The 27,372-nt window shown below is 40.2% G+C and overlaps 1 protein-coding gene across 1 annotated transcript in view; it reads left to right on the top strand.

Moving 5' to 3' along the window:
• The window catches only part of LOC122553870 (EH domain-containing protein 1-like), a 75,540-nt gene that overhangs the window by 3,688 nt on the left and 44,480 nt on the right, over window positions 1–27,372 (top strand). The window contains exons 2-3 of the mRNA XM_043698319.2: window positions 13,792–13,968; window positions 18,244–18,341. Coding sequence (XP_043554254.1) covers window positions 13,792–13,968; window positions 18,244–18,341 — 275 coding nt within the window. The remainder of the gene's footprint in view (window positions 1–13,791; window positions 13,969–18,243; window positions 18,342–27,372) is intronic.

The following is a 27,372-nucleotide window of genomic DNA, read 5'->3' as shown; positions in this document are numbered from 1 at the left end:
AAGGTCTCTTTGTTCAGCAACACTCCCCGGACCTTACCATTGTGTATTAGTCCTGCTAAGATTTGCTTTGCCAAATGCAGCATCTTGCATTTATCTAAATTAAAATCCATTTGGCACTCTCAGCCCATTGGCCCATTTGATCAAGATCCAATCTGAGGAATGTTGTAATCTGAGGAAACCTTCTTCATTGTCCACGACGCCTCCAATTTTGGTGTCCTCTGCAAACTTACTAACTACACCACTTACGCTCACATCCAAATCATTTATGTAAATAACGAAAGTAGTGAACCCAGCACCGCTTCTTGTGGCACTCCACTGGTCACAGGCCTCCAGTCTGAAAAAGAACCCTCCACCACTACCCTCTGTCTTCTATCTTCGAGCCAGTTCTGTATACAAATGGCTAGTTCTCCCTGTATTCCATGAGATCTAAACTTGCTAACCAGTCTGTCATGGGGAATGCCTTACTGAAGTCCATATAGATCACATCTAGCACTCTGCCCTCATCAATCGTCTTTGTTACTCCTTCAAAAACTCAATCAACTTTGAGACATAATCTCCCACGCACAAAGCCATGTTGACTATCCCTAATCAGTCCTTGCCTTTCCAAATACAAGTACATCCTGTCTCTCAGGATTCCTTCTCCGTAATATGGAGATTTTTCAAGGTGCCACCATCTATTTCCATACATTCTATATCTTCCATGTCCTTTTCCATAGTAAACACTAAACAAAACCAAATTGGAGGAAAGCTTCAAGACCTCAACAATATCCTTACTGGCATAAAGTTTACAAAAGAGGAAGAAAACAACAACAACTGCCATTCCTCGATGTCACGGTAGACTGTACAGTCAGTGGGGAACGTCAAGCCAGCATCTACAGAAAAACAACACACACTGACCAAATACTCAATTACAGGAGCAATCATCCCAACACCCACAAACGAAGCTGCATTAAGATGTTATTTGAACAAGCCACCATGCAGTGCAGCACTGAGGAGCTACGAAGAGCAGAAGAAAATCACCTAAGCGGTGTTTTCAAAAAGGACGGGTACCCAATAAAGACAGTACACTGATTTCTCAGCAACAAATCCAAACAAGCAGACAAAATATGGCCAGAAACCCTAGCCACTTTAACGTATATCAAAGACATCTCTGAAATGACTGCCACGTCAGTCAGACCTCTTGGCATCATGGTAGTCCACAAAGTACCTACTAGAGAGGGTGCAAAACCTGACCTACCCTTGGGAAATAAGGCAGGGCAGGTGACTGAGATGTCAACGGGGGAGTACCTAGGGGCCAGTGACCATAATTATATTAGTTTTAAAATGGTAATGGAAAAGGATAGACTGGATCTAAAAGTTGAAGTTCTAAATTGGAGGAAAGCTCATTTTGATGGTAGTAGGCAAGAACTTTCAAAAGCTGATTGTGAGCAAATGCTCACAGGTAAAGGGACGGCTAGAAAATGGGAAGCCTTCAGAAATGAGATAACGAGAGTCCAGAGACAGAGAGTATATTTCTGTTAGGGTGAAAGTAAAGGTTGGTAGGTGTAGGGAATGCTGGATGACTAGGGAAATTTGAAGTTTTGGTGAAGAAAAAGAAGGAAACATATGTCAGGTATAGACAGGATAGATCGAGTGAATCCTTAGAGTATAAAGGCAGTAGGAGTATGTTTAAGAGAGAAATCAGAAGGGCAAAAAGGGAATGTGAAGTAGCTTTGGCAAATAGAATTAAGGAGAATCCAAAGGGTTTTTCAAAATATCTTCAAGATAGAAGGGTAACTAAGGAGAAAATAGGGCCCCTCAAAGATCAACAAGGCAGCCTTTATGTGGAGCCACAGGAGATAGTAAATGAGTATTTTGCATCAGTGTTTACTGTTGAAAAGGACATTGAAGATGTAGAATGTATGGAAATAGATGGTGACATCTTGAAAAATGTCCATATTACAGATGAGGAGGTGCTACATGTCTTGAAACGCATAAAGGTGGATAAATCCCCAGGACCTGATCAGGTGTACCTGATTGCTCTGTGGGAAGTGATTGCTGAGCCCCTTGTTGAGATATTTGTATCATCAATAGTCATAAGTGAGGTGCTGGAAGACTGGAGGTTAGCTGATGTGGTACCACTATTTAATGTGGTATGGATAAGCCAGGGAACTATAGACCAGTGAGCCTGATGTTGGTTGTGGGCAAGTTATTGGAGGAAATCTTGAGGGATAGGATTTTCTCTTATTTGGAAAGGCAAGGATTGATTAAGGATAGTCAACATGGCTTTGTGCGTGGGAAATCATGTCTCACAAACTTGGTTGAGTTTTTTGAAGAAATAACAAAGAGGATTGATGAGGGCAAAGCAGTGGATATGATCTATATGGATTTAAGTACGGCATTCGACAAGGTTCCCCATGGGTGAAGCAACGGTGGTATGGCCGCCTTTTTATTTGTTAAAGTTTCCTTGGGTTGGTGATGTCATTTCCTTTTGTGATATCACTTCCTGTTTTTTTCCTCAGGGTGGTAAATGGATCCAAATCAATGTTTGATAGGTTTCTGGTTGGAGTGTCATACTTCTGAAAATTCTCATGCATCTCTGTTTGGTTTGTCCTAGGATGGATGTGTTGTCCCAGTCGAAGTGTCCTTTCTCATTTTTTTTTTTGTAAAGATACTAGTGAGAGTGGGTCATGTCTTTTTATGGCTAGTTGGTGTTCATGTATCCTGGTGGCTAGTTTCCTGCCTATTTGTCCAATGTAGTGTTTGTTATAGTTCTTGCAAGATATTTTGTAAATGACATTAGTTTTGCTACGAAGAGTGGAGAAAAATCACCTATACAGTGTATTCAAAAAGAACGAGTATCCAATGAACACAGTCGCTGATTTCTCAGCAATAAACCCAAACAAGCAGACAAATCGCAGAAACCCTAGCCACTCTTCCCCTACATCAAAGACATCTTTGAAATGACTGCCTGACTACTCTGACCTCTTGCCATTCTGGTAGCCCACAAACCCACCAACACACTAAAACCGCAGCTAATGAATTTAAAAGATCCTATACAGATAACAAGCAAAACTGATGTCATTTATAAAATACCTTGTAAGAACTGTGATGATGTCATTACTCAACATTACTGGAAGTCTGACTGCAATCTCCAATGTAGCACTGAGAGGAGCGGGTAACCAGAGAGAAGGGAATGATGAGCTATCAGCAAGGTGAAAAAAAGATCATGAGAGCTTTCCTTAACAGGTTCTGCTGATCATACAAGTGATATATAATAGAGAGATGCTCTGTTTACAGATGTTCAGTTTGGTATTTTAGAAAACTGTGCTGTGTAGGGTCCAATTTAAATTAAGGTGGCGGGCAAACAATCTGGAAATATTGCAATAGTAGGGCTTTCAACAAGATTTTTCACAAGTCTGAAAGAATTCAGGGATACCTGCGATATTTATAGTTTTGAACCAGCCAAACAACCACCGTTTGTTTAAATGATTTAAAACTCGGCTGCATTAATGCCACCCTCTTCCATAAATTATTAGAAATTAAAGCCACTTTATTTTTCCACCACTATCAAGTCAGAGATAGTTTCACGTGGAAGGTGGGCTGAGCTAGGCCCTATCCCCTAGCTTTACAGTGGAGTGAATAATTGTGAAGAGAAAGCTGGCTTTTGGTGTCCCAATTGTTTGTTGTTTATTCAGGACTGCTGCTTCTACTCGAATTAACTGGAGAAAACTGCTGGTTGTTTGATCCTGCTAGTGATAACATCACTTGTATGCTTGAAACAATCCTCTGACTACACACACCCATAATCTCTCTAAGGATTATCTTTACGTCACTTGTCCAGCGTGTCAATTATTTGTAATCAGCATGTTGACTACAGCTAACCCAGAAATGGTATGTTGGGTGAAAAAACACAACTGATTGAGACAGTGAATGAAGTTATTGCTTATTTTTGCAGCCCACGAGACATTCTTACTTGCCTCAGTGGTGACCTCTTGTGCTATGTAACAATGGTAAACAGCTTAATGTATAGTACCATTAATGTAATGACACATCCCAGGGCAACTCACTGAAGCTTTTATAAAGCAACATATGACACTGAACCCTATCAGGTTAAATGGACTGAAACTTGTTCAAAGAGGTGGTTTTGAAAGAATTCTCTGAATGCAGGAAAGTGAAGTAGAGAGAAAGAACTAAAAGATGAAAATTAGATGGTGGTAGCCTTGCCATTCGTTGTCTCTGTCCCATTGTTGTAGGAAATACGATTGAGGGTGTATAAGTAGCCAGAATTTGAGAATTGCAGATACCTTGGAGGGTTGTGGGCGTAGAGATGATTACAGGTTTGGAAAGGGGTGACTGTTGAGAAATTTGAAAACAAAAGTTGAAAGTTTTCAAAATGACTTGTCATTTGAAGGGGAGCCAGTATAGGTCAGTGAGCTTGGAGTATATGGGATAAATGGCTTTCCTGCAAGTTTGCGGAGGGTAGAATTTGGGAGACCAGGCGGAAGCACATTGGAATAGTCACCTCTGTGCTGACAAGTGTATGAATGAGGGTTGTAACCAGACTGGTTGCAAGCTTCACAATCTCTGTCCCAACTGATCACCACCCTGCTTCAAAAGCTTTCTCCCATCGCCCAGCTCATGGGACTACACTTGTCTACAGTATTTGCTAGAGAATGACCTACAATATCTTCGCTTCCCAATCCTGCACCTTGACCTCCCCCACTCAACTCTCATTGACATACTGCCCCTTTGTGAAAATGTCATATTCCACATGTGCACTGCTAGCGACCAAGTCTACTAGCCCACCATTTCTCTTGAATGTTCCATTACCTCAAACGTTTCAAACCACTTGTCTGACGTCCAAGAATGGATGAGCAGAAGTTCTTCTAATTGAATATTAGGAAGACTCCCTTCTCTGGCCATTGACTCTATTGTTCACCTTGGCATCTGTCTGAGGCGTAACCAGACAGGTTGCAACCTTCACATCCTAATCAACTTCGATGAGCTTCTGATTAAACATCAGATTAAACACCCGTCCCTGTATGCCTCCCTAACATTGCACGTCTCTGTCCCACCTCAGCTCATCTGCAGTCAAAGCCGTTATCTATGTCTTTGCAATATTTGAGTTCACTAATAACAATGCAGTCCTGGTCATTCTGTAACCTAACCCCCCCGAGCTCCATAAACCTGACATGGTATGAAATTTTATCCATCCAATGTGCACTATTGACTCCCAAGTTGACCGCGCCTTGATTTTAGAATTCTGCTCCTTGTTTTCAGAATACCCACCATGTCGTCGTCCTTTGCCTTTTTCCTATCTCTATATTCTCCTCCAGTCTTATAGCTTTCCGACTCGACACTGTTCTATTTCCAAACTTGTAAGCATCCTGAATTTTAAACGACACATTGATTGTGCCTTCGGCTGTCTGGGCTGTAATCTCAGGAATTCTTGTCTCCGTCCTTTCTCTTTCAAGATATTTCTTTGGACTTGCCTTGGTCTAGTAATACAAATCTTGATAAAAGATTGTCTCATGGTTCAGTGACAGATTTTGTATCTTGCTGCTGTCAGGTACATTGGGATAGTCTTCTCCATGAAAGGTGCTGTATAAATGCAAATTGCTATAATTGCTTAGATCTTGTTCACTTCTGAGAAGTTGCTGTAACAGCTGTAGGGAGGCCCATGTCTGCTCTTGAAACATTCAATTTGTTTTATTATTGTATCTGGTACTGTTAATGCATTTTGATTCTGATGTAACAAATCACTGGGTTTGTGCTGTATCTTGTTTATTAAAATAAATATCCAGAGATGAGCTTCAAGTCTTACCCTATTCATTACTGCTTACATGTCTATCGTATTAATCTCTTCAGTTCCCTTACCTTTTATAAAGACTCTCTCTTAACCCACAACTTTGACCTAGCTCGGAGTCGCACTTCCTAATATCATAGAATTATGGAAACCACTGTTGTGTCAATGAAGACCATTCAGCCTGTTGAGTCTGGACCACCCCTCCAAAGAGTATCCCACCTAAACCTGTAACCCTAAATTTACCATGGTTAATCCACTTAACCTGCAAGTATTCCAATCAGTTCACAGTGAGCTCTCAGTTCCATGTGGGTTGGTTCTGCACCTCACCCAGCACCAATTTTGCCAACTTATTGCAAATGGTTAAAAATTCCAAAGTTAATATGGTATGTGGCTAGGGGAGTTATTAGTTTTTCGTGGATGTCCAAGGGCTGCCACGTTCTCCTAATGCTTCAGCTGTTCATGTTGACCACTTCAATCTTTTCCGCATTGGCCAGCAAATACTATGCCAGGCAAATATTGTGTCAGTTATTTGGTGCAACATATGAGGGACAGCAGCACATTGACTTTTTACTGAAGGAGAAAACTGTATTGAATCAGAGATGGATTTGAGATATGCTTGCCTTTATTTACAATGCTTTGAAATCCCTAAGTATATTTATTTCACTCTTGTACACCATCCTGCAATTGGGGAACTAGATAAGGGCATGCAGTGGCGAAACCAAACACTGATGAGCTTCTTTTCAATTACACATGGGTTTCAGTAAGCTATTATTATACTCAAGAAGTCAATTTTCTAAAGTTAACTTAATCGGGATTTATTTAAATAGACAGCTCTCTTTGTTTCCTGGAACCGTATGGCTTCCAAAGATAACACTTCCCTAGTTTAATGGCTGCTCACAAGTCGCAAATGTAAATTCAAGTAAATAAAAAGAAAATAAGTCAATTTTTTTAGGTGAGAATCTAGTACAAATTTCAGGAATGTTTGACTTGACTTATTTGTTTGTTTTATAGCAAAGGGGTGCTAAAAGTCTGAAATTTAAACAGGAAACACTCGGACAGTACCTCTGGAGAGAGGAAGAATTGTATAGAACACAGCAGTTTGAACGTGCTACAGAAATGGAAGGGTTGAACAGTTACCTTCATAATGTGCCAATATTACATGTGGGTTCATCAGGATGACAGTTTCGATGATGTGAAAAGTTGAAACAGTTACCAAAAGAAAGAAGTGAAGAAATGATTAATAATGAAGGGGAGAGTAAGGTCAAATAAATGTTCTTGAAGCATGAGCATGCTGGAAATCTGAAATAAAACCAGAAAATGCTGAAAATATTGGGCAGGTGTGGCAGCATTTGTGGAGAGGAATATAAAAATGGTTTCTGGTCTATGCCCTATATCAGTAAAAGGTCCTTGAAGAGTTACCTCTTTCCCGACAGAAACTGCACCTTCTGGTATTACCAGCATTTCCAGTGTTTCATTTAAATCCTGCCTACATCAATGAAATCTCATGAGCAAAGTCTTTAAAGGAGGTAACTGTTAGTGACTGTTAAAAGCGTGCGTGCATGTATATAAAAGATGCTGTTTAGGGAAAAGAGTGTAGATCCATCTTGCAGTGCAGATCCATCTTAATCTGCAACTGCAATGGCACACAGGCTGAAACAGCTCTTTTAAGCAAAGTATTTGAGCTTTGGCGATATACAGTGAATGGGAAGCACAAAAATCATTGGCACCCAAGATTGGAAAGTATCTTTGAAGTTTCTTAATAGAAGATTTAAATAAAGACCCAAACACCATTTTAAATATATAGATTACTTAGGATGTCCACTGGACATGTTTTGATCGGCAAACTGCCTTTATTATTTTGTCCTTTCCTCAACCCACCTTTTCAACAGCTTTAATAGAACATAGAAGAATACAGCGCAGTACAGGCCCTTCGGCCCTCGATGTTGCGCTGATCCAAGCCCACCTAACCTACACTAGCCCACTATCCTCCATATACCTATCCAATGCCCGCTTAAATGCCCATAATGAGGGAGAGTCCACCACTGCTACTGGCAGGGCATTCCATGAACTCAACTCGCTGAGTAAAGAACCTACCCCTAACATCTGTCCTATACCTACCCCCCCTTAATTTAAAGCTATGCCCCCTCAATATCCTATAAACAAATAGGAAACAATTTGCACCTTTAATATGCACCTTAAACTTGAAAATCATACAGGTACAAATTTACCATTTCAAAATGCCTTTTGACTGTATTTGAACATTCAGAAGGTTCCTGTTACTACTAAAACCATTCTTATAGGATGGAGTTCCTAAAGGCTTGATCAAAGTAATAGATTTTAGAGGTACCTGTGCATCCATCCATACAGGAAAATAATTGGTTTGAATATTTGAGAGCTTTCTCTGCTGACTTCTAATTACATTTTGTTTTGAACAGATGCGTGGCCATGTGGGAGCTTATTAGGTTTGCACATTTTCAGATTTGCATGTGACTTTCCAGAAACTTTACCTTAAAACATGTGGCATTGTGTGTGAGGCTAGAACTTAACTGCATTAACACTTCCATGAAATGACTGCTCTAAAATTGTGTGGTTCAAGTGTTTATCCATATTTCTGATGGATATTAGTTTTGATCCAATGTCATGGAAACTTGGTTCAAAGCACTGACCTCCCTGCACATCATTAATGTTACAATGGAACCATTTTGTTTCCTATTTGTTTCTAGGATATAGATGTAAAAGCCAAGCCATATTGCCTAAGTCTGTTGTCCTCGAGCAAGTAACCCAATTTTGTTTTGAAGAAGTCACATCAGACTCAAAATGTCTGTCCTCCTGAGATCCTGCAGAACTGCTGAGCTTCTCCATTATTTTGTTTTATTCTTGATGGGAGTCTGCTCTGACTTCAAGGGAATTTGGAGTCACAAACATGCAGTTACTATAAAAATGGTAACAATTATGTAATTGTATCTGAAAACCATAGGAGACATTTAAAATTCTATATCCATAAAAGCTGTTGCAGTAAGTATAAACACCACAAGCCTCTAGTAGGCAGAATTCAGTGTCCAAAACACACACACTGCTGGAGATGCTAAGCAGGTTTGGCAGCATGTCGAAGAGTCATACCAGACTCTCTAAATATTAACTGTTTCTCTCCGCACAGATGCTGCCAGACTTAAGAGTTTCCCATGCAGTGTTTTCATTTCAATTTTCCAGTGCCTCTAGATTTTACTTTTATTTGGCAGAATTTAATCTTGTTATTGGATGCTCTCTAATCCAATGGATAAAAACTGGTTCTAACAAAATTTAAATAAGAGACATGAGATGACAAGACACGAGCATGAGATTTATGACTCGTTTGCTTTAATTGAGCAAGGAAGCATAGTGTATGACTAGTTGTCTTATCACACAATGTAATTTTAATTCCTGTTTCAAAAGAGCTTAAATGTTTTCAACCACAGCTGTAGTTGTGGTCTTGATGTTTCATTTCATATAATAGTAATTATTAGTTGTATGACGCTGCACTCAGTGAGAACTGGGATGGAGGTATTTTGGAGATCTTATGACACGGAGTAGCAAGTCTGATGCCAGAAGCTCTGGGTTAGAGTGGCCCCCTCCTACTGAAAAGGACTTGATGGCCAAGAAAGGTCCATTTGTGATGTAGTCAAACAGTTTGAGTATTGGACTGTAAATCCTCCCCTCACACTGATGGCAGGCAGCAAGAGTGGGAGGGAATCCCTGATCAGCCACATGATGGAGAGAAAATTGGACCCTTGATCATCCCAGCTGCAACACGCATGGAAAAATATATGTTTCTGCAGCAACGCACACTGAGTGAACTACACTTATTTGATTCATTTATTGTCAAGTGTCTCTTTTCACAAAATACAGTGAAAAGTGTCACGACTCTCTGGCGCTATATTAAAACACAGAAAAATAAGCCAAAATATAGAATATGTTAAGTCCTCCATCAGTGGGCGAGGCCCGGGTTCTCTTCACCATGCTGTTGGAATTAAAGTCGCCACTCCTCGGTACCATCTCTCTTCCACCAATGCCCTTGCCACTGAATCCTCGCAAGACCTTGCCATTGCAGATGCCACCAATACCAGCCCTAACTTGATTCCACCACTACCATGAGTCTGTTTCAGGCTGACTTCACTAATGCAGCTGTTGTTAAACCCTCAATACAATGCAGATGGTATTTTTACAAGACAGTATCAAGCGACCACTCAGCCCATTGTCAAACCTGCTCCACTGTTCATTAAGTTTGTGAAGATTTGTCTATTAACTCCATTTACCCACCTTGTTTTTGTAATCCCTTTATACCTTTGCCTCGCAAATATCTAGCCATCAGTTTTGAAATTTGCAATGACCCCTAGTCTCAGTAGCTTTGAGAGTGAGGAGGTGCAGATTCCCAACAATTTTGTGCGAAGAAGTGCCATCTGATATCATCTCCAATGACTTAGCTCTAAATTTAAGGTCATGTCCCTCATTCTGCACTTCCTCACTATAGGATAGATATTTTTAATTAACCTGCTCAGGTGTGTTATGATACGACTCTGGAGCTGGTAGGACTTAAACCTCGGCCTTCTGACTTGGAGGTAAGGACAATATAACTGAGTTGCAAGTGTTTTCAAAGAAAAGCTATCTCTTCAGGAATGTTAAAACATGTCTGGGGCAGGTTGGACTTGAATCCAGATGTTTGAGCCCAGAAGTGGGGACAGTACCATTGCATCACAAGAGACCCAATAATCCAGCTTTTTTTTTTCCTTTTAATCACCCTGTTCAGAAGTGTTCTTATGGGGGAGGTGGGACTTGAGTCCAGGTCATCCAGCTCAGAGGGAGGCACAGTACCACCAGTGTGCCTTGATAGCTCTTCCATCATTACAATGTACACTATACATCTGACCAGGTTAATTAAAAATATCGATCCTTAGTCATTGGAGATGATATCAGATGGCACTTCGCACAAAATTGGTGGGAATCTGGACACTCAAAGCTACTAAGACTCCATTGCAAATTCCAAAACTGGTGGCTAGGTTTTTGCTAGGCAAAGGTAAACCTCTTAACACTTAATTGGTAAATTAGATTATCTATCAATCTTTATATTAGAACTGAAGGCTAGTCTACAACCTGCTGTCGCTATTTGAACACTTCTAACCTCAGGAACATTCTAATGAATCTTCACTGTGCCTTGTTGATGTACCCTTGCTGAGGTATTTTGGATCTGAATCCAATATTGAGAGAACTCTCTAATTAGACTTCTACTCCTTTGTAACCCAGACCTCTTGTGATCAAGGTCATTATTACTTTAGTTCTTAAATCATTAAGAGCCATTAGCTTGAGCTCCTAAATCTGACTTAATTCTAGCTTTCCACCATTTAGAAAATGTTGATCCATTTTTGTCCCTCCGCACTTGCCCAGAATGAACTACCATCTGCTGATGTAATCTATCAATGCGTAATTTGTAATTTTCAGCTTGCGTCTACGCTTATCATGCCATCCAACTTGCTGTCACCAGTACATTTCACAGGTATATGTGTTACGTCACATGCTATTAATTTGAGTACATATGAGCATGCTCTTGGCTATCTTCTACCTCTACCAATTCCACATGTGTATGTGTTTATTAGCTTTCTTTTTCTGTGGAGCCAAATTGAATGCTGGGTATTCAAAACCAACCCCCACCCCCGACATTAGTACTTTAGTAACTCCCTGTATTGGTCCCAGTGCTCTGTTGCTGGTCACATAACAAACATTTTTAAAAGTTTCCAACAATCGAGGCTAGACTTCTTAGTTTATCTCTTTTACCATTGCTTTTTTTTCTTACATTATTAAACAACCTTTTTTATTTTCCAATTCAGGCAATTATTGAATTGAGAGAATTTTGCAAGATCATGACTAAAATGTTGACCATTTCCTCACGACTTTTAATCATCTTCCTAGGTAGTTCTTTGTCATTGACTATGACCTTGCTCCTACTCCAGTTTGATGGGTTCTGATCAATCCAATGCAGACTGTGCCATGTGGGGTGCGTGATGCTTGATGTGTTGGGTAGATGGTTTATTTGGATGTTTTGTCTTCTGTCCGATGCCTTGGCTTCACCTCTGCATGTTCCTGATGAGTGCCTTCCCAAATTAACCTGCTATAAATTGGTTGAGCACAAGCCAGGATCTCTCATGAGTTTCCAGGTATGTTTGACCTCTTCAGGGTGGCTTTGAGGACATCCCTAAAGTGTTTTCACTGTCCTGCAGAGCATCTCCTGCTACGACCAAGTTCCAAGTATAACAGTTGTTTAGGGAATCTAGTGCTGGGCATGCAAACTAGAACACACACACGCACTGGAGCTCATTTTGAGTGATTCTATATTGGACTCATTGGCTTGGGGGAAGACACTGACATTGAACTTTCCTGCCACTGGATATGAAGAGAAGGAGATGAACAGGCAACGTTGAAGATACTTTGGTGACCACAAAGTATCTTTGGGCGGCACGGTGGCACAGTGGTTAGCACTGCTGCCTCGCAGCGCCAGATGACCCGGGTTCAATTCCCGACTCAGGCGACTGACTGTGTGGAGTTTGCACGTTCTCCCCGTGTCTGCGTGGGTTTTCTCCGGGTGCTCCGGTTTCCTCCCACAGTCCAAAGATGTGCAGGTCAGGTGAATTGGCCATGCTAAATTGCCCCTAGTGTTAGGTATAGGGGTGAATGTAGGGGTATGGGTGGGTTGCGCTTCGGCGGGTCGGTGTGGACTTGTTGGGCCGAAGGGCCTGTTTCCACACTGTAATGTAATCTAATCTAATCTAATCTAAAAGAGAAAAACCTTTGGCCAAAACCAGCACATGTACTGCTTTGGGTGATTCAGTAATGCTGCATTGCATGACCATTATAACAATAACTCAAAGATTGTTATCCGCGTGGAACTGCAGAAAGAATTCCTTTGTGGTATTATTACAGGCAATGTAAATTTCAGGGTGCCTTGTTACGTGTTGCCATGCAGTTAGTGTAAAGCTGCTACTTCCAGTGCATTGCATAAGTGTGCAAAAGTGAGGCCATTATCCATGCCTTGGTGTTTACCTGCTAGGTGTATGCCACTAATTTTAATCACGTTTACAGACCCTGTGCCCCAATTCATTTAGCTCCTCTTTCATCCACTTATCCAGTCTAATCTGGAATATTAACCAAGTTTCTCTCCCAGTCACTAATCCTGGGAATTCAACAACCTTCCAAATTTTTGACGTGGTTTCTCCTGCTAATTGTTGTAAATGACTTCATTTAATCTTGTATCTTTAGCCTCTCATTTTAAGCACTGCTACTACTAAAAAACGTCTGTTTCTATGTATCTTAGCACATCTGTTCATAATTTAAACTAACTTTATTGCTCCACAGTCTTTATTATTCTACTGAGTTTGTTTCAAATGTGCCTTGCTGTTTGTTTGTTATTCTTCATAGCAGACTTGATCTTACTAAATATGTGCAGTTATCCTCTCTCAAGTCTCTGTCTCCTTCCTCACGTAGAACCTTCAAAGCACAACTATTCGAGCTGAGATTTTACTAAAAGTAGACTGTAGGTTCACCACTTTACATTGTATATCTTGTGATAAACCTGGAATTCTATTAATTTTTTAAAAAAACTTTGTCAACTTCAAATATTGCTTTCAATAAGCTGTAAACCTGTACCTCCAACTCCACTGAACATACATATTCAGTGTATAACAACTACTGACCCATTTCCCTATCTTACAAATACTCCTTTGCAGCTTGAACATTTTGAAGAATTAATTATGTCTCAGATTTCAATACAATCTCCATGTTTCAGAACCCTCTAGACTTGTATCCACATGGGAATTAGTATTTTAAAAAGAAGTCTCGTGGAGTTCTATGTTTTCATTTAAAAAACAAGTCAGACATTGTGTTTCACAGTAATTCAAGAGCACTTGCATTGTTCTCAAGTTGTTACAGAACACAGCAATATCCTAATTCTAATTAATGTGATCTTTTGATACTGTTAGATATCTACTGGAACAGGACTTCCCTGGCATGAGGATTGGGCCTGAACCAACAACTGATTCCTTCATTGCTGTGATGCATGGGCAAGAGGAAGGGATCATTCCTGGCAACGCACTTGTGGTTGATCCCAAAAAGCCTTTCCGGAAGCTAAATTCCTTCGGGAATGCTTTCCTAAATAGGTATGTGTGACCTTTGCATGTTGAGATTTTCTGAATGTGATTCTAAAGTTATCGTCCTTTTACAAATGCTTTTCCATGGAGGTAAAACCGTATCGTGTTCTTAGCTAAAGATATTTGACTTGGGGTTAGTGTTTTGACTCCAGTATCGACCCCTCTGTGCTAGTTACAGAACTCTGGTAAGAAATGAGTGAGGCAGTTTTAACCTGAATTTCATATTTGTTACATGAAGCTTCCCATAACTTGCATTGCTGCAGAAGTCTTTTGTTTAGGAGCCAATATGGAAGAGCAGTTTCTTTGAGCCCCTAATTGGTGATTGGTTGTCTAAGTTAATGGGAATAAATAGGAAAGAAATCTTCCACCAGTTTACTGACCTTGCTTACTTACAAAGCCATCAGCAGTGACTTTCTTCATGGGGTGAACCTAAACAGTGGGTTAGTTAAGTAGATTAGATTACATTACATTACAGTGTGGAAACAGGCCCTTCGGCCCAACAAGTCCACACCGACCCGCCGAAGCGCAACCCACCCATACCCCTACATTTACCCCTTATCTAACACTACGGGCAATTTAGTACGGCCAATTCACCTGACCCTGCACATCTTTGGATTGTGGGAGGAAACCGGAGCACCCGGAGGAAACCCACGCAGACACGGGGAGAACGTGCAAACTCCACACAGTCAGTCGCCTGAGGCGGGAATTGAACCCGGGTCTCTGGCGCTGTGAGGCAGCAGTGCTAACCACTGTGCCACCGTGCCGCCCACAGTGTGGTTATCATGCCTGCTCCTATCCACCAGATGGGTGTGTGGTATAAGTCTGTTAAAAGTCATCAGGAATAGGGTACCAAAATTCCACCTGGGAATGGCTGAGACCAACTGAGGTATGGCAAAGTGGCTCAGTGGTTAGCACTGTTGCCTCACAGTGCCAGGGACCTCGGTTTGTTTCCAGCCTCGGGTGACTGTCTGTGTGGAGTTTGCACATTTTCCCCATGTGTGCATGGGTTTCCTCTGGGTGCTCCGGTTTCCTCCCCCAGTCCAAAGACATGCAGGTCAGGTGATATGGCCATGCTAAATTACCTATAGTGTTCAGGGGTGTGTAGGTTAGGTGCATTAGTCAGGGGTAAATGTGGGGTAATAGGGTGGGGGGGGGATGGGCCTGGGTGGGTTACTCTTTGGAGGGTTGGTGTGGACTTGTATGGCTGAAGGGCCTGTTTCCACACTGCAAGGATTCTATGATTCTTTGAACTTTAAGCATGTTCTGAAGAGTCACATCAGACTTGAAACATTAATTCTACTTCTCTCTCCAATGAGACTGCTAGACCTGCTGAGTTTCTCCAGCACTTTGTGTTTGTTTCAAAGCAGTTTGGGCTGGCCCCTACGATTCTGTAAACCTGAACAGTGCAATGAGATGTTGTTTGGAAGTGCTGTTTGAGTTGCTGTCTGTCCTCAAACTGACTGGACTGTTGTGTGACTTCACTGGATTTGTGAACAACGGAAACCTCCGCCCAGAGGCATTCTTTGACATGTAACATGAGAGAGAACACACTTGTATTCACTTGAAGTGACCAGGCAACTGTACAAAGAATTCTGTTTTACTAGTTGAAATATTCAGTTGTTATATGCATTAAGTCATCACATAATGTACATCCACACAGCTTAAAGTTGAACTCTTAGAAAAGATTAGGGACAATTTCTGCTTCTGTACAGTAACATTTTGCCTTTGACAAGGATACACTTCACATGTGGTGCTGCGTTGTATGGGGCCTGTCACATCCCAACATGGAAACTTTTCAAGCCAAGTTAAACAATTTGGTCTGAGTATTCACATTGAGGATGTGGGATTTTGTCACTTGTCTGTTTGTGTAACTCCTTGCATATCCGTTTCTAAGGGATACTGTCTAAGGTTTGGAAATAAAACAATTTGTGCAATGTGGTACAAGGAGACTTGAGAGAAAGAGTAAAATACAAAATAGCATCAATCTATTTTTGATATTCTGAGCACAGCTATGAAATCTTTCTCAAAAGTTTGTGCTAGTTGGACGCAGTTCCTTGTTTCATACAATTAAAGAAAAGCTGAGTGAAAGTTATTAGATTAAAGCATAACATTTTTTCAGCAAGCTCTCCTTGGTTTTTTTAGCCTCCCTATTTTTCCCTTTTCTGGAAAAAAAAATGACTGCAGTTGTGAGTTTTTGTGTTTATCAAAATATTCATTGGGTAGAGGCAGTGCAACAATTGTAGTTTGGGTATTTGCAGTTTTAGGCTTTATCCTGCTTTGCTTACTGTACTTTTTTTTTTCCCCAGATCCCTATCTTAAATAATTTTCTTGGGTCAATCCCATCTCTGAGTGACCTTGAGAGTATCTTAATTAACCCTGATATGTACACTGATATGCACAGGGTAACAAACATCTGCTTTATTTATTCATGTATTTACTGATTATGTAACATGCATATACAATAAAAAAAAATCATGCAGTTTTCCTTTTCAAAAGAAAAACCTGTGTAATTGCTGTATGAAACTTTATTTTTAATAAACGTTTCGCTGTTCAGTGATTCATACTTGTCACCACTGATCTGACCTGATGTTTCAATTCCAAACCAAAGCTCTAAATGGAACAATTAAGCTTCCTTAAATAACTGATTCGGTCACAGGGACTTCCTGGATTTACATAACATGACAATTGAAATAGGAACTGTCGCACACACCCATCACACACGTTTGTGTCTGAATAATGTTGCTTGGCTTCTCACTCAAAGCTGTAATCTTTGACCAAGGCACTGTATTGATTTAAGGTTGAGATGTGGAATTTAATTACAATTGGGGTTTAAATTTCTCGTGCCTTGTGATTGGAGTCAAAGGCGCAGTCAGCAAGCCAAAAAAATGCAAAAAAAACTTAATCTTTGCGTCTTTCATACATCTTGATTCTTGAATGGGGAACGTTTAACAGCTAGGTGGCCAACGCAGCTGCTGCTTTCTCCTTATTTAACACACAATTGTTTAAGAAGTGTTATGGACCAGGCCAGACCCACTCAAAACATTTTTAAGAACATTTAAAACTTTCTAGTTTTAAGCAGATGTAAGTTGAATGTTCCAGGAGTGACACAGCTCGTCGAAACACTCCGTTCTAAACCAAGCAGAATTTATTTATACACGAACAAAAGAAAACCAAATTTTAAGTAACATAACTATTTGAAAACACAACTTAACAAAGAGCTATTCCAATTTCCTGCAACATCCCATAAACACACCCCTTGGCAAGAAGGTAAATTCAAACACAGGTTCTTACAGGAGAGAGATGTCAGAAAGAGGATCAGCACGGAGCTGTTTCTTAGGGTCCCCAGCTATAACTAACCCAAAACTAGAAGAAAGAAACCCTGAACTGGGAGAACTGTCCACTCCCCACTCAATGTACAAGTGTTTTTCTAAAAAAAAAACACCTGAAAGCCTTTTTTGATTATTAATTTAGACAGCATCTGTTGGTCGTTATTAAAGTAGCCATTTCAGACATTTCTCACTTCTGCCTTTACAACCCCTCTTGGGGGAAAAACCAAGGACAGAATAACCTTGTTGAAGGAGCAACATTGTCACAGGTGCACACTGTCTGTTAATATTATCTATCTTCCTCTTCACTCTCCTACTAGCACAGTGACTTGTTGGGATGTAGTTTCATGAGTGTTCTCTGTCCTCTACCACCTCTCAAACGTACACATTCTTCATTAATGAGTCTGAACAGTGGATCAGCAAGCTGCTGGATATCATTCAGATAGAGAAACCTGCATCTTCTCTCTTCCTTATGGGTGTTTGGTAGCCCTGTCTGAGATTGGCAAATTAAATGGAAACTGCTAGAACCACTAATTATGGTTTGTATAGTTAATTGCAAGCAGTTGTTATTGATACATTGAAACATTGCAAAACTCCTAAAATGTATTGGTCTGGGTGACTGAAACAGTGACAGAATATGGTCTGTGCTATTCGTATTTTGAAATAAAAATCTATATATGGTATCAGTCATTTAATCTCTTGGTCCTTCAGTTTCTATAACCTTCAATGTCATGATTGGTTTTAGCTGAAGGCAAATTGTGGACAAATTTCTCTCAATTTATTGCCCTGTTGTTTCTGGATACACTTGTATTGCAAGTGCAGGTTACACGCAGAACTTTCCTGCACTTTCCTTTCCAATGTTTTGATTAAAATAGGTTGACTGCAATGTTTGAGGTGCAATACGTTTAGAGTATACAGGGTCTCCTTGATGCTTTTCTTTCCCCTTTTTTTTTAACAGATTCATGTGTGCTCAGCTCCCAAACCAAGTACTGGAAAGCATAACTATCATTGACACACCTGGAATCCTCTCTGGGGAGAAGCAACGAATGAGCAGAGGTGAGTGGACTCCTTTTTAAAAGGAAGCTGGGTGGATATAAGGCATTTCTCCTGAACTGCGCACAGGAATAGCTGAGTATTTTATTTCTGGTTCCTCCTGAGTTATGCTTTTATTGATGGTGACCTTGACTGACGTTTTCAACTTTTAACTTTTCCCATGCAAGGACAGTTTTTGTCTTGTTTGCTAATTTAGTTTCTTTCCTCTTTTCCTCCATTTTAAAAATAGCTATTTCTGCAATCCCCTCCTCAATGAAATTATGTCTGTGTAGTGGGCGGCACGGTGACACAGTGGTTAGCACTGCTGCCTCGCAGCGCCAGAGACCCGGGTTCAATTCCCGACTCAGGCGACTGACTGTGTGGAGTTTGCACGTTCTCCCCGTGTCTGCGTGGGTTTCCTCCGGGGGCTCCGGTTTCCTCCCACAGTCCAAAGATGTGCAAGTCAGGTGAATTGGCCATGCTAAATTGCCTGTAGTGTTAGGTAAAGGGGTAAATGTAGCGGTATGGGTGGGTTACGCTTTGGTGGGTCGGCGTGGACTTGTTGGGCCGAAGGGCCTGTTTCCATACTGTAAGTAATCTAATCTGTACACTCCAGGCTAAATATCTGATACCCTGCCCATTAAACAAACCCATAGAATGAAGCCTGTCACAGTAAACAACTGGAACCAAGTGCTGGCAGGGACACAAATTCTGATGCTTGCAACAAATTACATGGTAGTTAGTCACATAACACACTTCCACAGCAGAGTTTGTAGGCTGGAAATAGAAACATGATGGCAAGTGTGTTTGTGTTAAACCAATTGAAATAATTTCTAAATTTTCATAAGTGCAATTGTTCTGGTAATTCCTTACAATAATGTTATATCTGGAAGTTTTTTCAAGTTCTAGCAGGGATTTTGAGTAACTGTCTCATTGTCCTGAAATTAGGGACAAAAACTGCATTCACTGATCACATGGGAACTGCTGATACCAGCTGACTGTACAACTGGACAAGTCAGATCCCAGAATGAAATCTGGATCGCTATTTTAAAAATTTTGCGTAATGTGGAAGTCATTCACTGAAACATAGGTGGTATAATTTCTTAACAGCACAACAGACGTTTATTACTCAAAAGACAAAATCAAAAGAAAATCTAAGATAATTAGTTATAGAATGCAGTTAACAAATCTTAAGACTACCTTTTTCTCAATCTTTAAGCTTATACTTAACTGATTCTCTGTCCTGTGAACTGTGGAGTCTTAGAACATAGAACATAGAAGAATACAGCGCAGTACAGGCCCTTTGGCCTCGATGTTGCGCCGATCCAAGCCCACCTAACCTATACTAACCCACTATCCTCCATATACCTATCCAATGCCCGCTTAAATGCCCATAAAGAGGGAGAGTCCACCACTGCTACTGGCAGGGCATTCCATGAACTTACGACTCGCTGAGTGAAGAACCTACCCCTAACTTCAGTCCTATATCTACCCCCCCCCTTAATTTAAAGCTATGCCCCCTTGTAATACCCGACTCCATAGGCGGGAAAAGGTTCACACTGTCAACCCTATCTAACCCCCTAATCATCTTGTACACCTCAATCAAGTCACCCCTAAACCTTCTTTTCTCTAATGAAAACAGCCCCAAGTGTCTCAGTCTTTCCTCATACGATCTTCCTTCCATACCAGGCAACATCCTGGTAAACCTCCTCTGCACCCGTTCCAGTGCCTCCACATCCTTCCTATAGTATGGCGACCAAAACTGCACACAATATTCCAGATGCGGCCGCACCAGAGTCTTATACAACTGCATCATGACCTCAGGACTCCGGAACTCAATTCCTCTACCAATAAAAGCCAGTACGCCATATGCCTTCCTCACCGCACTATTTACCTGGGTGGCAACTTTCAGAGATCTGTGTACATGGACACCAAGATCCCTCTGCTCATCCACACTACCAAGTATCCGACCATTAGCCCAGTACCCCATTTTTTTGTTATTCTTCCCAAAGTGAATCACCTCACACTTAGCTACATTGAATTCCATTTGCCACCTTTCTGCCCAGCTCTGCAGCTTCTCTATATCCTGCTGTAACCTGCCACATCCTTCCTCACTGTCAACAACTCCTCCGACTTTCGTATCATCCGCAAACTTGCTCACCCAACCTTCTAACCCCTCTTCCAGGTCATTTATAAAAATGACAAACAGCAATGGTCCCAAAACAGATCCTTGCGGAACACCGCTAGTGACGGCACTCCATGAAGAAACTTTGCCATCAACTACTACCCTCTGTCTTCTTCCATCCAGCCAATTCCTAATCCAAACCTCCAACTCACCCTCCATGCCATATCTCCGTATTTTCTGCAGTAGCCTACCATGGGGAACCTTATCAAACGCCTTACTAAAATCCATATATACCACATCTACCGCTTTCCCCTCATCAACCTCCTTCGTCACCTTTTCAAAGAATTCAATAAGGTTTGTGAGGCACGACCTGCCCTTCACAAAACCATGCTGACTATCCTTGATCTTCTTACATGAACACTCTCAAAATTGAGAGCTTCGATTGTCCTATCTTCTAAACATCTACAGAATTCTAACTAAGCCCTTCTAGTCTGGAAGTTACACAAACTAACTTTTAAAAACTTATTTCATTAACTGCTTCAAAAAACTCCTTTTGAGAAGCGAGATTGTACTTGTTTCTGTTCCAACTTGAGATGTTCCCAACTAAACAGTTTACAGAGAGAAATTGCAAGGTCTGTCTGACCTAACTTTTCTTTTCCAAATATAAACTTTCACAAAAGTATCCAACACCAATGAGCCACTATTTTCAAATCCAAGCTCTGCAAATGTTGTAAATGATGGATTTACTCTCATTGCACTGATCATTTGCTTGGATGCTAAGTGAATTTGGTGAAATGCTTCTTTTAAAGCAGTGCTTTAGTGTAATCTACTTTTGTCTGTGATTGGTAGCATGCTTTTCCTCCATTAACACGCCTTGATAAAGCTGAACAGTTAGACCAATGAGTTGAATCCTGGCCTGAATTCAACTCCTGTTGCACAGTCGGACCCCAATGCATTGTAACAAACAGAGTTACTCGAATAACTAAGGTGGTGATTACAATTAAATTAATAAGCCCTTGCAACTTCTCCTCATATGTTTGGTTGGATCTCTTGTCTCCAAATTAATATTAGCTAACAGGCTTCAGCAGACAATGGAAGCAGTGCTGGAGAAACTCAACAAGTCTGGCAGTATCCTTGGAGAGAATCAGTTAACATTTTGAGTCTGATATGACTGTTCTTTGGACCAGTCAGGAACTTGAAATGCTGTTTTTCTTCCCATGGATGCTGCCAGACCTGCTAAGTTTTTCCAGCATTTTGTGTTTGTATCAGATATGCAGTATCCACAGTAATTTGTTTTCAGTCTAGGCTTTTGTACGCATTCTGTAGCAGCCGTGTAGATATTGACCTGTGGGACAAAGTGAAATCTCATTTGGTCACATCTTCAATGCAAGAAGTTTCTGAAGCGTTGCTTTTTCCAACCTTGCTTTATATCTCTGCTACTTTTATTAGATGTTGCATTTAGTGCTGAACACCTGAAGGTGAATTGCGAAGCTGAATATTTGAGCGAACAACAAGTAATCCTTCTACAAAGGGTACCTTTGTTTCTCTAAGTTCAAATAGATCATTATTAACCATAAGTACACATTGCTAAATTGTACACGATCATTCTCCATTTTCACATTTGTCCGCCCCTTGAGAAATTGAATATTACTCATGAGTATGTACCTGAGTTTTATTTTATCTGCAGCACAAGTGTATTTCTGGCACCTAAAATGTCCTGGGTCATAAGTTTTTCCTGGAGTATATTAAATATACAAACTGATCCAAATCATTTGAAACCAGTTCAAAACTAGGAATATTGAGATGTTATTTTAAAGCTTTTTAATCATTTACACAAGTCAGAATGGAAACCAACTGTGATTACTGTTATAGGCACACATGGGAGGACTCATCTGGAAGAGTTGCAAGATTGTAGCTATAATCTGTTTGCATAGGTTGTTAACAGAGATTCAAATTCTTGGGCTATTGTATGTTTCACTAATTACGGGAATAACAATTTTGTAAATGAGAACAACGACGTCTTGACAAGTTATTTCTAATTAATATGTAACACATTAATCCATTGAGTTATCTTGTAAATTCTAAAGGCATGTGACACTAGCATTGCTTTTTACCATATTATCTCATCTCTTTCTGATAGTCTGAATCATATTCTTTGTATTAAATTTATCTCCTGATTTATCTGACTTTGTCCCTGGAGCACATGTTAGACCTTGCAGATTATCAGGCCATTAATGTTTGCTCATCTTGTCCTAAATGTGATCTCTCACAATGTGCTTATATTGCAGATATTTTAGTTTTAAGATATGCAAATCACTTTTAATGTTAAGAAATGTTCGACTAAGTTTATTAAAATGAATGCATTGACTATTGAGAATACTACATAAAAATCATCCTTTTTTCAGAGCATGGAGATTTAATTTACTAGGTGCCAATTATAGAATATGTAGTTGAACAAATAGAGGGAGCAAGTGTTTGGAGTTTTGGTGAGTTGTTGCAGTGCACCTTGTAGATACTACTCAATGGTGCGATTGTGCATCAGTACTGAAGGGAATGACTGTTGAAGATATTCAGATGTTGTGCCAGTCAAGCTGACTGCTTTGGTGTTAGGCTGTTTGTGTTGTTGGAGCTGCACTCATCCATGTCTAAAATGGAAATAGCGCTGTAATTGTGATTTAATAATTGCACCTAAAGCTGTCTTATTTTAACCTGAGAAATCCACCAACCTGTCTTTTGTAAACCCCCTATACAGAAGGAGGGAGAGAGGATGCTGTCTGCAGGTTGGATGTTTTCACTCTACTGGTTTAAGCTCTTGCAGTTTTTTAACATGCTGCAGCTCAGCCAGTCAGAGAGCTGTTGCCTGGCCAAAGATTCTTCTTAATGCTATTCATTCTCAACTTTCCCTCGTTGTTTCCAAAAACAACTCAACAATATGCAACACTTGTTTATTAAGTTATAAATTTTTTTTTCAAATAAAGCAATCAAATTTTCGTTTGAGTTTTTAATCCAATGAATTAAAATATGTGGTCCTTCCATGCGTGTGTCTATAATAGTAATCATAGTCGGTTTCCATTACGACTTGTGTAAATGATTAAAAAGCTTTAAAATAACATCTCAAGGTATTCAATCACTGTCCTAATGATCCTGGTAGCTCGTGGATAGACATTGAGGGAACAGGTGAGTTATTTGCCACAGAATTCCTTGCCTCTGAGCTCCACTTTGGCCACGGTATCTGAGTGTCTGAGGCTGATGGGTTTATTAAATCATGAGGTGAATAGACAAGGTCTTTTCTCCAGAGGTGGGGGAATCCAAAACTAGAGGGCATAGGTTTAGGGTGAGAGGGGAAAGATTTAAAAGGGGCCTAAGGGGCAACTTTTTCTCAGAGGGTGGTGTGTGTAAGGAATATGCTGCTGGAGGAAGTGGTGGAGGCTGGTACAACATTGAAAAGGCATCTAGATGGGTATATGAATAGGAAGGGTTTAGAGGGATATGGGCCAAATGTGGGCAAATGAGACTAGATTTATTTAGGATACTTGGTCGGCATGGGCAAGTTGTACCAAAGGATCTGTTTCCATGTTGTATATCTCTATGACTCTCTAATGCCAATATGTTGTGAGGGCCCATGCCTTAATGCAGGTAGAGTGGATCAGATTGTCTGAAGACTGGGATCTGTGGTGCTGAACTCAAGAGGAGGTATTAATTAATTCTTCTAATTACTTAAGATTCATTGATTTGCACAGAGTGCTGCTGATTACCACTCTTTGGAGATGCCGGTGTTGGACTGGGGTGTACAAAGTTAAAATTCACACAACACGTTATAGTCCAACAGATTTAATCTGAAGCACTAGCTTTCGGAGTACTGACAACCACCTGATGAAGGAGCAGCACTCCGAAAGCAAGTGCTTTCAATTAAACCTGTTGGACAACAACCTGGTGTATGTGATTTTTAACTCTGCTGATTACCTGTCTCATTTTGAATAAGTTCAATTGCTTTATTCTGAACGTTGGTTTGATTCTAAGAAGATGAGTGTCATTTTATATTGCATTAAGCTGATGTGCTGTTTGCTGTTCACACTCTGGGAATTGCTAATGCTTACATTAATGGTGAGAATGCAGTGGCACACTTAGCATTTGAGGAGATTTTTCTCTTGCTTATTGGGAGAGAGAATATTTATTTCTTTTGTTTTACTTTGCTTTTTCTTCCATAAATCCCATTTATTTTTTCTTCAGATTCTCTCCGCACTAATTGATCTCCAGCTCTTGACCCAGACTTTAGGTAACTTTTCGCTTCCCCCTGGCCCATCCTCCTCCTCAAAACTCCTGTTGTTGCCCTTCCCGAGAAGGGAAAATATACCATTGACCAATGTCCCAAATCCAACTTGCCTTTTCTTTTTAAGATCCTTGACACTGTTCATTCATCTACTCCATGACCATCTTTCCTGAAGTTTCTTTTTCAATTTGTCTACATCCAGGTTTTTATACATGCCACATCACTGAGGCTACCAAGGATCGTTTCCACTGTGACCATGGAACACTATATCCCTTGTACTCTAACCTTTCTCCACCATTTGACATTGATTATATCGACCTTCTCCTCTACAATTTTCGCCCTCTTTCCCATCTCCACAGATTGCCTTTGAATCGCTTTCCCTCCTAAAGTGTTAAACTCTTGTGTTTCTTGCACGCTGACCTAGCTGACCTAGCTTCCCTCAAACTTCCTTGGCTGTGAAGTCATTTAGGACATCCTCAAAACAATGGAAGGTGTCAATTAAATGCTAATTTTCCTTTTTAAGTAGTGAACAGAAAGTGAGCTGAAAATATCGACTTACAGTCAGTCAGGCCAAAATCTACAAATATGAATGAGGAGCATGTCAACTTAAAACTGAAAGTGGTTAAAATACTTTCCTCAAATTGCTCCAAGGATATTATTAAATGTAAAGGGTGGAGCCAGATGTTGGGATGGGCTTGAAACACTAGCAAGGTGTGATCATGACCCAACTAGCCTTTTCTTCTAATTTAGCAGATTTTCATCTTTCTCTTGGAAGAGTGTGGACTAACCTGCAAGAAAGACCATGTCTGTTCAGTGGTGAAACCAAAACCAAGCACCATGACCAATTGTGCAAATACTTCTAAATTGAAAATTGCAGAAGTTGAAACTAGTTTTGGGTCTTAGTATCTGAATTAATCTGGCAAATGAGGAAGTGTGCAATATAATCTAAATTTATCTTCATGCTGGCTGTGTTAACACTTAATATATACTTAAACTGTGTTGAGCAATATGTGCATGATATTGTGTTATGAAAGATGATTCTTGATTTTGTAATGTTGCTTACTCAGTGTTAATGTTGACCACATTTTGGGAACTTTCAATCTGGCAATTATTATAGAATTCTCCTAGTTCCCAGTTGCTTAACTCCTTAGTCAGCATTTGAGCTTGCCAGTGCCTGATTATTTTTGGTTAGAAGAATGGACAATACCAGACTGAGACCAGGCTTGGAGGAAAACATACCCCTGTGATGATACTTCAAATCAGCCTCCATATTCCTGATGTGGCAATTAGAGGTGGGCAATAAATGACTTAGCCAACAATGCCCACATCCATGGATAAATAAAAATACTATTAAGGAAGCAGTTTTTCACAGTTGACTCATTTGCTGTTTTATGTACACACATCTGCTGGATTGCCTGTAAACAGTTTTCTCAATTAAATCTCTACCTCAGGGCATTTAGGAGTTGACACTAAATGCTGATCTAGCCAGTGACACTTGCACCCCAGGAATCAATGATATAGAACAATATTACTTTTTGTCTCTCCCCAAGTTTTGTTATGTACTGTTCTTCACTGTTTAAGTAATGAGAGTAGGCGGAGTCAGCCAATCCCATTCTGCTGTTGTTAAAAGGCACAAAACTGGATTGCATCCTCGCAAGAGTACAGTCAAAGTATTCTTGGCAGCTCCCTAGGTAACTGCTCCATGGAGACTGGAGGCTTGGAAGCTGGAGTAAGCTCAGCTTTCAATAGCTTAATAAAAGTAAGTTGTTATTTTGGACAGAAAGGAAGATCATGCAAGAAAAAAAAGCACTCCTTCCTGAACTCCATGCATCCAGAATGTCGTCTTATCATTCCTATGATTTCCATTTGTACTGGTGATATGCTTTACCTGCAGAATTCTGTCTTGCATCTGATTTCTCCCCTAGTGCTTCTGTCTTGATCTGCTTCCTTGTGTGTCTCTGCATTTGTTTAGCTGCCCTCTTTTGCCTTTCACAGTTCTACCTTTCAGGGTAGTCTCCAAGAATTTTTGCTGTATAGCACTAGCTTTAAGAATTTCTGTTTGCTGGATAGGCATCTGTTATGCAAAGAGCAGTTGATATAAAAGTGTGTTCATTGTAGTATATTGGCTTAACTTTGATTCTTGTTTATAAAGTAATTACTATTTATGACTTATCAAAGGTAGTTCTTCAGTAGTCCTGTTAAAGGATTCTTGCTTCACTAACTTAAAAACTCTGACCATGGATTTTAAAAAAATTAAATGTTGAGAGATTGTAATTAATCTTAGAGCAAAACAGTATAATAAAGGCATTGATCTGTTTGACAAACATACAATTTATTGCATAAAGCTATCAAACCATACAATACCTTGAAGTTGTTTGCAATATACAATCCTTTTCCTTCCTCAGCCATATATCACTATCTATTTGCGTGTTGTTTCTTGGCTAGTGGAGGATAACATAGCTTAGTGGCTCCTCACCAATTTGCAAGTTGTCAATATTTCTATAATATGACAAGCATTTAGTAGGCTAACTGAGGAATACATTCTCACTTCATCTACAGCTCAATGGGTTGTCAAAGTGAGAAAACCTGCTTGGCTGGTTGTGTTATGACTGTTCCAAAAAGAAGTCAGCAAAAGAACTTTTAGTCTATTAACCCACACT

Source organism: Chiloscyllium plagiosum, unplaced genomic scaffold (genome assembly GCF_037043375.1).
Source record: "Chiloscyllium plagiosum isolate Xiang-an unplaced genomic scaffold, Cpla_swu_hap1 HiC_scaffold_8, whole genome shotgun sequence".
In the NCBI taxonomy this organism is placed as follows: domain Eukaryota; kingdom Metazoa; phylum Chordata; class Chondrichthyes; order Orectolobiformes; family Hemiscylliidae; genus Chiloscyllium; species Chiloscyllium plagiosum.
This window is presented reverse-complemented; position numbering and strand designations above follow the sequence as displayed.